Below are 10,474 nucleotides of genomic sequence, written 5' to 3'. Positions count from 1 at the left end.
AAGGAGCAGTAGCAAAATACACCACCTCTGCTTCATCTCTGACAGGCTGCCCCTCAGATGCAGATATTCCCCACCTTCAAGAAACACGAAGAAAAACAGAAAAAAGTAAATACACACTATATGTATAATAAATATATATATCACACATGTATAATGTTTAAAACTTCAATGTGTTGAAGTGTGTAAATGTGTAAATCCCAAAATTATACATGAAAGTAATAATTTTTTTTATACTTCCAGTATCATTTTAATTTACAAGAGTCGCTTATCAACTAGTTATCATCGGTATTTACACAAAAATGCTGCACATGAGATCTACATTTAAAAAAGACCTTCATAAAGGACCTATTCTAATAGGGATTAAAAAACATGGGTTGGTAAGACTGTAGTTACTCTAAACTACAGTGAAATGTGTAAATCATATTAGGACTTAGCATTACTAGTAATTTTAATAATAATGGCTTTACTGGTAATTTTGTGGATCTCAATAATCTGTCGTGTCTGATGGATTCTAGTAGCGAATCCTGTGATGATATTCCTGCAGGGGAACAGCAGTAGTTTTAAGTCATCAAAGGCATCTTCTTCCAATGGGTTTAACCTTTGCTAAGAAGATCCTCTCACCGGCAGTCACTACCTTTTTGTCCTGATGGACACGTCTCGGTCTTGACTCAGCAGCCTGGGGTTCAAACGGTGCCTGCGGCAGCTCCCTGGGGACAGCTTCAGGTTTTGCCCTCTTGGAAGCCTTCTGATAACACAGCTTGGGGCTTGAAGCTGTGAGCGGAGAGCAGCACTTTCCTAACAAGTGCAAACAGAAACCTCAAACAACCTTTCAAAGTTATTTTTACAAAGCAATTAATTTTTAGAAGAGAGCTATTTAGCTCTGACTCCGTGCTGTTTCCCACGTGGCTGGCTTATATTTTACCAGCTTCAAGTTGACAGGCTCAGCGCTGTTTGCACCTGCCTGTGGAAATGTGCCCAGGAGTCACCAATACTTCAGAGAGCTTGATAGATTAAAAAATAAATTCTGGCATATATGAAGTCGAGAAACTGGAAGAGAAATGCTTCTGAGTTAAATCTACCTGAATTAAAAAGAAAGTCATAAGTGCTGTGAAAAACTGAGCAAGGACTTAAAAATAAAGGCAAAGTGAACGAAGACCTTCACACAGGCTTAAGAAAGGGTGCTCTGACCTAATGCTTGTTTTGCTAAAACAGACTAATGACTGAAGTTTCAGCAGTTTGATTCAGTATGAAGACGTGCTTTGAGGGATAGCGGGAGCGCCAAGGGGAACAACCCGCCCTGTGTTTGCCTTGGTGATGGGCAGAGTGGAGGCTGAGGAACTGGGAGAGTCCCTCTCATCAGGGAGGAAGCTACTTGTCACTGAAGGACAGGGGACATGACAGCTGTCCTGGAAAGGCATCCTGTTGTTAATCTACATCAATTTCTGCAATGAGCTGAAGCGAATTTCTTCCCATCCTTGGTTGCAGACCAGCCATACAGGTACTTCGGCAGTCTCTGTGACCAGGACGTCGGGTGGATGATTGAGAGTGTCGTGGTCATTGTATATCTTTCCTCTACGTAACCCATTTTTCTCACAGATAAGGAGAAAAACACGTAAGTGCATCAAATCTCCACACAGCAGCACTGAGCAGTACAACTGCTGGTTACACCTTGCGTTCATTGCAGAATTCAGGCGGAAGAGGACTGGTCTTTTTTGACCTCAGGCATAAAATTAAAAGGGTTCTCCTTTGGCTTGTCCTAAGGAGACAAGATCCTTGGATGCGGGGTTGGGGTGTCCCTGGCCAAGGCCAGCTCCGGCTCTGCTGGGGAAAGGCCAGGCTGTAGGATGGAGCAGCGAGAAGGTCCGTGGCGTTACAGCTGTGAGGGAAAGGTGAGGCTGCAGGCAGAGGCGGCTGCTGCTCGTTGAGACGGGCAAGAGCAACGACTTGAGGATGCAAGAGGAAAACTACCCAACCTGAAAAGATACAAAATCCTAAAGGAAATCTGGTGCTGGAGGACAAGGGTTTGGTACCACTGGGGACTTGTAGGGAGCAGCAGGGTGGACTGATGTCCACCTGAGTGATGCTTGCTGGCCCGCGGGGGGTCTTTGTGTGTCTGCCCTGCGAGTGCTGAGTGTGCTCATGCTCAGCCTCATGGCCTCTCAGGCTTTGTCAGCTCTTACCTGTGTCAACTTCAAAACACCAGCTTTACGCTTTCAGGTTGAGCATATTCGGCATGCGGGGTCTGCACGCGGTAAAAAGTGCCTGAACGAAGTGACCTGCCGCGGGTCGCTGGGCATTCGAGACGCTGCGTCTTGAAACGCACTGTTACCCTGGAGCTGGTTTTGCTTGTAACAGGCAAAGAAATGACAGGGAAGGAAAAGTTCACTAATGGCTGGATAAACAATAAATGCTTAGCACTCATACCTTTAAAATGAGTTCTTGCAAAATTTGGGTCAGGGTTCTGAAAACAGGTAGCATGCCAGCTCCTTCTGGCGGGACACAGCTGGGCTCTAACCCACTCTGCATAAAAACAAGAGGTTTGGGATTTTCCAGAATAGGCTGCTATTCCTACAGAGCCTTGTAAAACTGTTTTTTTCGGTTTATGCAGAAGTAGTTTTTTAGTTGTGAACTGTAAAACAATCTAATGTAGGACTGCATGCAAACAGAAGAGGCCATAAAGCAACACTAACACAGCATCAACGGACAAGACACCCGAAGATGTCCTGAGAAGTGGGTGAGTATAGAAAACGACACAGCGGCCGCTCCAGGAAACACAAAAGTGCCACAGTGGGTCATTAATTTTCATCAGTCTTGCAGATTAGGTAGTTTTGATTTTGAAGAGTCACAAAAGAGCCAACACGGTGGATCTTGGGGGGGAAAAAAAAAAGCTTTATTTATTTCTTAACTCCTCTCTCAAGTCAGGTGCACCCGTCCTTGCAAGGACCACGTTGTCCCTGTGTCCCGCAGCTCACGAGTGTGAGCCATAGGCTGCAATGGGGGTAGGGCAGGGGATGTATATAATATGGGTGCCCAGTGCTGCGGGGTTGAAGCACTACTGGGAATTTTTTTAATAGTGATCCCTCCTGTGGACAGATCTGTGCTTCCTCCTGAGACAAACAGCTTTGTGGCTTCCTCTGGTGATGTGTTCAGGAGCAGACAGCCGAGACGAGAAATGGTAGACTTTTTCAGCAATCTCCTCTTCAGGTCAGGAAAATGCAGCAAATCCTCTGTGCGGCATTTCTTGCCTTTTGAAGTATTTCAGGTATTGCAGGTATTTACACCTGTCCTTCAGGAAGTTTAATTAAGTTGAGTAGGTAGTGATGACAAGGAGCTTTTTCTTTATATTTCTTTATATTCTACAAAAATAAAAATTTCTGCCTAGTCTGTTTTTAGTTTTGCTTTTGGCACTGGGTATTAATATCCCAGCATGTCGCGTAGGTGTCATCATTGGTGAGTGCATATAGATATAGGAACTTCAGCGGCAGTGAGTGGATCTGGAAATGGGAATTTACATTAACTCGTAGAGACTGGGGATAACTTACTTGTATGGCAGCAGATGAGTATACAGCACTTTGCAGGAAAATAGTTTGGGTAGGTCTTTGCCTGCAGATGTTATGTAATGGACTTTTGATAAGAGGGATGATTTAAAGATATACTGAATTATAAATGTAAAAGGAGACTGAAAGTTAACTGAAAATTTTAAGAAAGAAAAAAAATTGTGGATTGTCCCCTGGATTTGAGACTGGAAACTAAGTATGTTGAATTGCAAGCTGGCAAGTCTATGCCATGCTGTGCAGTCAGCATAAAAGTATCTTAAATTCTTCCTGCTGTATTTTTTAGTCAGCTGCTGCTAATCATCACATAACATGCACATATGGGGCTGAGTTTGTTTAACCCTTTCAGTCTTGATTGGTCTGATGACAGAAGGCACTGAGAAGCCTAAAATAACTATGTAGACTTTAAAAAACCAGCGTGCTCATGTGGGGCCTCTTAGGGCAGTGAGGCTGTGACGGATGAGCTCTCTGAAGGAACCTGTTAGGGCACTGACAGCAACTGGTCAGGACTAAAAAGATGGAAAATTTTGGACACTTGATCCCTGCCACCACACAAACCTCTTTTGTTAATGCAAGGAAAAGATGGCCCAAACCCCCTGCGATTACTTCATGACAGCTATTCGATCGCAAGGTTCCCACAGCGGCTGGCGACGCGACTCCCCGTGTTCCGGTGCGGCAACGGGGCCTCTCCGTCACCCAGTCACTCCGCCTTGAAGTCCTGCTCGGTGAGCAGCGTGTACAAGGAAGCAATGGATTATTTTCTCTGAAAAACCTCTCGCGTTACGGAGTTTTGGGTAAAGAAAATCGTCACCTTTGTGACTCCTCCTCTACTCGAGGGCGATGCCGATCGCTCCTTGCGGTGGGGTTTTTTCCCCAGGGAGCGCCGGCTCCCGCGCGGCAGCTTTCCCACGTTGCGGCAGCACCCAGAGATAACGCCCCGCGCTCGGCCGGTGCCGCCGCCAGCCTCCTTTCCCACACCGCCCTCGGAGCTGCAAGCGTTTACACCTTGGGAGGGACGGGATGGGGAAAGGGGCCGCAGAAAGGAAAACCTGCAAAACTTTAAATTGGCTACTCGGTTACGTGTAGCCTGGTGGAAAAAAACCCGCTGCGGTTTCTCTGTGGTTGTTTTAAATTTAGGTGAAGCAACTACGCACCCTTCGATGGGAAATACTTGGAGTACAGAAGTCATTAAAAAGAAGATGATGGGTGGGGATGTAATGAAGTTGAATTTCGGAGGTGGTCGCAGTTTTGAATCATGTTTCTGTTTGAAGTGCCATTTTCCAGAATCAGTATCCAGTCATCAGACAACTCTTCAGTGTTTCCAAGCCAAGAATCCGAAGGGATTCACTTTGCTGTTAAACACCAGGCTGTGTATTTTACCCAGGAGGTGGCACTGTCTGTAGTGTTTCTGCTGTCCTCTCACCTCCCTTGTCATGTGTCAACAGGAGCTGGCTGGTTTGCGTGCAGGGCCAGCAGGCTTTCCAGGGGTGATTCATTTCCTCATGCTGCCAGTATCTCATACTAAAATTGCTTTTAATATCTGGGCAAATTAGAACTTATTTTGACATAGCCTGGTGTCTGAATGGGAATGTTCAATCCTTAGAAAAGGGCAGATCAGCTCAGGCAACTCATCAGTGACTCCCATGGCCAGTTCCAAAGGGCTCATTTTATTTCAGAAAACTAACGAAAGCAAGATCCAGACTGGGACACTGCATTATTTGGGGGCTTAAAGTTTCCAGATTTGGAGAACAACAAACTTCTTTTTCTGCTATTTACCGAATTACTCACTTTTCTTCTTGTTTCAGTCTCTCCAAGGAACAGCGAGAGGTGCGGCAAAGTTTGCTATCGATGTTGGGTACCACCACCTTGATGGTGCCTTCCTGTACCAGAACGAGATTGAGACTGGGGATGCGCTACGAGAAAAAATTGAGGGGGGAGTTGTGAGGCAAGAAGACCTCTTTATTGTCAGTAAGGTATGTCCTTGGATAACTTGTGTTACACAAGGCCAGCTCTCGGGAGGAGAGACAAAGTCCCAACCTGCAAAGTGCCAGGGGATGAAGCTGGTTTGGGAATTACCTCCTTTCTGTCAGGGCAAAGCGTTCTGTGGATGGAGGGAAGGAAGAGGTCAACTCTTGAAACAAAAAAAAAATGGCTTGATTTGAGAGGGGTTTTTTTGTAGTCCATATCCATTGTCAGCCATGGAGACAGGAACTGAAGCCGTGCTCTCCGCTGCCTCCGAGATAGGAAGCATGGCTATTGTATTTGTGGTCACTCCCGCTGCGCTGCCGGCCTCAGCCTGTTAACTCCCATATGTTATGCTTTGTTTTGTTTTTTCCCCCAACAACAATGGTAGGAAAAATAAAGTAACTTCTATCTGCTGGAAGCTGGTGGGTTGATTTTCACCAGTTTTGCTTTTTTTCTTCATCTTGTTTAATTGTTGTATGAATGGTTGGAAGTTTAGCACATCTCATTCTCATCTCACTTAACTGACAGCACCGCCAACAAAATAAGGTGCACAAAAGTGGCGCTTCCTCAAGACGATAAGACGTGCCATACGGTGAGCTGCCTCTCTGTCTGCGCCCTGTGCTTCCCTGCCAGGGGTGCTCCGCGGCCGTGAGGTTAGGAGAGCAGCTCCCAGGCTCTGCATTACCCCTGCAGCTCCACGAGAGACCCATGGTGAAGGAGGCACACCAGAAAACACTTGCTGCCCTTCAACTGGATTATTTGGATCTTTACCTGATGCACTGGCCCATAGGATTCCTCCGTCAGAGCTCTGCCACTGCTTTTTCCTTTGGGGCTGCACGTGCCCTTAGTCTTCTCTAATGAGGAGTGTTGTTAAACCTCATTAGGACATAATGACAAACCTCTGTAGGGAGTGCTCAGGAGGAAAGGGGAAGTCATGGCTGCTTAAATTAGGTCTTGTAGTACAAAAATCACCTTATTTTACTCTGTTCAGGATTTCCTTGTCATAGATCAAAATACCATCCAGATCACGTTCCTCTTAAAGCCTGGGATTTGGCTGTCACTGGCTTATCCAGGATCAAACAGTTGTGAATTACTTAGTTCCTATTTTTCTCTTCTCTCTCTACCCCCAGGTTAAATCAATCCTCATTTCCCTGTCCTGTCACATCCCTGACCTTCCCTCAACGTGACTGAGGCACTTAAAGGTCTCTGCCCTTCCTCTGCCTGCAGGGCAGGTTCTCAAGAAGCAGATTTTTTTTGACATTTCTCTGTTGCTGCAGGTTACTGGTTTTGGCCACCTCTCTCCCTAACACAAACATAAGCCAAAGTATCCAGCGTGTCTCCAGCTCCACTCACAGAATTTCTAAGTGATTTCTTTAACTACTTATGATTCAGCCTGCCTTAAACCTGCTGTTCTTTTGTGATGCAGGAGAGGAGCTACTTCCTGCAGATGGAAATGGCATGATCACTCCCAGCAACACAGATTTTTCTGGATACATGGGAGGTATGTTCATTGACAGGCTGAAAAATTCTTGCTAGCTGAAAATAACGGCCTGAAAACTTTAAGCCTTCCACTTTGGGAATTGTTTTGAGAGAATTTCCAATGTGAAGTATCCCAGATTGCTGATTTCTCTGTGCCCGTGGGCTCCTTTTTGTGTTACTTTGCCAAAATTGAGGTATCTTCATGCCTACTGCCTACGAAAGTGGCTGGGTGGGCACGGCAAGAGGAAACCTTTGACTGTGTGTGTACCCTGCAGTGGCTTGGGCTGACGTACGCCGTCGCTTCCGTCCCCACGCCACACTCCAGGCATTTATCAGTGGCTTTAGCTGTAGCCATGCTCATCCCTAGTTGCACTTGAGCTGTACAGACCACAGCAAAGCCAACATGCCTGTGCCGATGTACCAAGAGCATCCCAATTTGCCCCCTCTGGAAAGTACCGGAACTCGCCCAAAGTCCTTCGCTAAAGCTGTGTGTGCAACGCAAACAGCCACGAGCACAGGCTGTCTGGGCGTCAAGCCTTGGGCGCAAGTTCAACTGTATCTTCCTGGTTGATGGTTTGGGCTTCCTTTCTCCTCCACTCCACAGGTGCTGAGCGTGGCCAGGTTGAAAGAGGACAAGAGACTCACCAGAGTCAGAAGAATTTGCTGATGCTTTTTCCCTTCTGTCAGATGAAGAATAAGGCGCATTTTTGTTGCTCATTTGAAGGAAGAAAGTGGACATTTCAGGCTGATGCTTATGATAGCAACTTCAAATATAAATTATTTCTGCTTTGGAAGAGGTGTATCTTCTGCTGTAACTGGTAGTAGATTATTTTCTCCTATTTCTTCTATGCTGGAGGTGACAATCTAATTAGGGCTGTCTAGCTGTTTGATTGCTTGCTAGTGTGAAAGAAAATAAGTGGTGGTGGTGGGGAACACAGCACTGCTTATATTACACTGCCACTGCTAAATGGTACATCTCCCTTGGGAAATTAATCCATGTTGTTGATCAGGTATCCTGCCCCAACCTTTTCAGAACAGCTCCTTGTCGAGCTGTTCCAAATGACAAGCTTTTTATTATAATTATTTTGTTAGCTGAGGAATTATCCTAAAAAACCCTCTTTTCTTCTAGAGCAGAAGGTCTGCTTGGGGACAATATTTCAAAATAGTTCTTTTCTACTGAAATAATCATAGCGCAATAATTGTTAATCTTGAATAATGCTGTTATTTATTTTATGATGATACGTGATGTGAGAGCCTGAGTCTTTGACCAGGGTCCCACCATTCAATGTGCTGTACATCAGAAGAGGATTCCAGCCATGATGATTTTTACCACCGAAGTCTTTGCACAGGCATTTTTTCCATATGAAAAAAGATCTTAATTCAACAGCATGTCTGATTCTGTAGTGTTTCTAGGCTGTGGAAGAGCTGGTGGATGCGGGAATGGTGAAGGCCATTGGAGTCTCCAACTGCAAACAGATAGATTGGTTCCTGAGCAAACCAGACTTAAAACACAAACCTACAAATAATCAGGTAAATTGTTCTCAAACTCATCAGTACTGACATCACACCTGTCTGGGGTGTTGCATTTGATCCAGGCTGAGCGCTGAGCTCTCCAACGGAGGAGGTGGCAGAGCTTACGCTTCTCCTTTCCTCCAGCCCCAGTGCCTGTCCCAGGAGCCAAGGAAAAAGAGGCTGTGTGACTAGATAGGACCAGAGCCAGGCTACACTGCTGGGGTGGATAGGTGGGACCAGATGATGTGAGACGGGTGTTTCAGCTGGATGTAGACAACTGGACCTTGGAGCCCCTTCATATGGGGACTGTGAGAAGTCATGAAAAATGAGGCAGGCAGCTGGAAAGTGAAACCAATGTGTGAAGATTGGGCCTTGTTGGAGGCAGGGTTGGGAAGAAGAGGAAACGATCTGAAATAGTGGCTGACTCTCTTAAAAACCCCAAAGCTGTAAAAAGAGCAACCTTTACAAAGCCGATGTGGGGCCTGGTAAGGTCACCATACTGATGCTAAACCTTGAAGTATCTTTTGCTTCCAAAGAAACCTAGTATTTTTGTTTGAAGATTGAGAGCCACCCCTATCTTCCTCAGGAAGTGCTGATTAAGTTTTGCTAATCTCCAGGGATCTCTGTCACTGCATATTGTCCCCTTGGAGAGCCCAATTGGCCATGGTAAGAATGCTTTGTGAGACTTCTTTCTTAGACACAGATCGGAGCCAATACAATAAACCAGTCTTGGGATGCAGATAAACACTCACAGAGTAAAACTGATGTAATTAGAAAAACATTTACAAATTTGTTAAAAATTATAAATACATAGAAAACTCTCTCACACTTACTGTGATATTCAGTCCACTAATACCTGTGCCATTATGGGAATTTCATATTTAGGAGAAAAAGGATCAATTGATTGGTGAAATAAATAGTGAAGATAATTCCTAATTGAACTTGGGTGAGCTTATTAAACATGAAAGAGAATCACAGAATCATTAAGGTTGGAAAAGACCTTTAAGATCATCAAGTCCAACCATCAACCCAACACCACCATGCCCACTAAACCATGTCCTGAAGTGCCACATCTGCACATTTTTGAACACTTCCAGTGATAGTGACTCCACCACCTCCCTGGGCAGCCTGTGCCAATGTTTGACCACTCAGTACAGAAATTTTTCCTAATAAATAGTCTAAACCTCCCCTGGTGCAACTTGAGGCCGTTTCCTCTCGTTCTAGTGCTAGTTACTTGGGAGAAGAGACCAAACTTCTGAACTGAAAAACCCAAACAAACAACCCAAAACAAAGCAGCACATGCTTATGAAAAATGCAACTTTGCAGTCCTGCTGAGTGCGTGAGATGATGCTTTCTTATAATTTAAGTAACATTCTTATACTACAGTGCTTGAGGGAGAAGATAGCGAGCCATCCAAGTGCTGAAGCCTGCTTTTTATTTTCACAGGTCCTAAGTTCAGAGAACCGTCGCCGGAGACCAGCACGGACCTGGGCTGAAACCTCTGCCTTGAGGATCAACCCTTCACCTGTTAAGAAATGCAAAGGCATTTAACATCAGTACTTCACGGAACTCTAGGGGAACGTTTTAGCAGGTACCTTTGTGTGTGTACATATGTGTGTATATATATATTTCTTCATAGATGTCCTCTTACATATACATCTCTTCTATATATATCTCTATATCTACATCTGTGTGTGTAATTAGAGAACTTTATTGAGTTCTTAAGTTGTTAAGCTTTATTGGCAAATTATATAATCTAACATTGTGATGTGCCTTAATAGTAAATTTTAAATTGCTGTCATTTTATATTAGATTTATATTTAGATTGTTGCCATTCTAAAGTAAGTCATACAAAACACAAACTCATATGTTGAATCACCACACCAAGATCCCTGCGCTTAATCCCTTTAGTCCTAAAATGTTCACGAAGTCTGGGACTAGGACTGGATTCAGCGGCCCCTAGA

General features: G+C 44.8%; 1 protein-coding gene across 1 annotated transcript; it reads left to right on the top strand.

The window, feature by feature from the left end:
• The first annotated feature begins 2,233 nt into the window (after positions 1-2,233).
• Positions 2,234-9,180, top strand: LOC104623668 (aldose reductase-like). The gene is given in 7 exon segments (XM_010290826.1): positions 2,234-2,251; positions 5,360-5,527; positions 6,213-6,313; positions 6,938-7,001; positions 7,003-7,020; positions 8,412-8,528; positions 9,070-9,180. Coding segments are annotated over 7 exon segments (597 nt in total).
• The last annotated feature ends 1,294 nt before the right edge of the window (positions 9,181-10,474 follow it).

Source organism: Phaethon lepturus, unplaced genomic scaffold (assembly GCF_000687285.1).
Source record: "Phaethon lepturus isolate BGI_N335 unplaced genomic scaffold, ASM68728v1 scaffold12287, whole genome shotgun sequence".
Taxonomy (NCBI): Eukaryota; Metazoa; Chordata; class Aves; order Phaethontiformes; family Phaethontidae; genus Phaethon; species Phaethon lepturus.
This window is presented reverse-complemented; position numbering and strand designations above follow the sequence as displayed.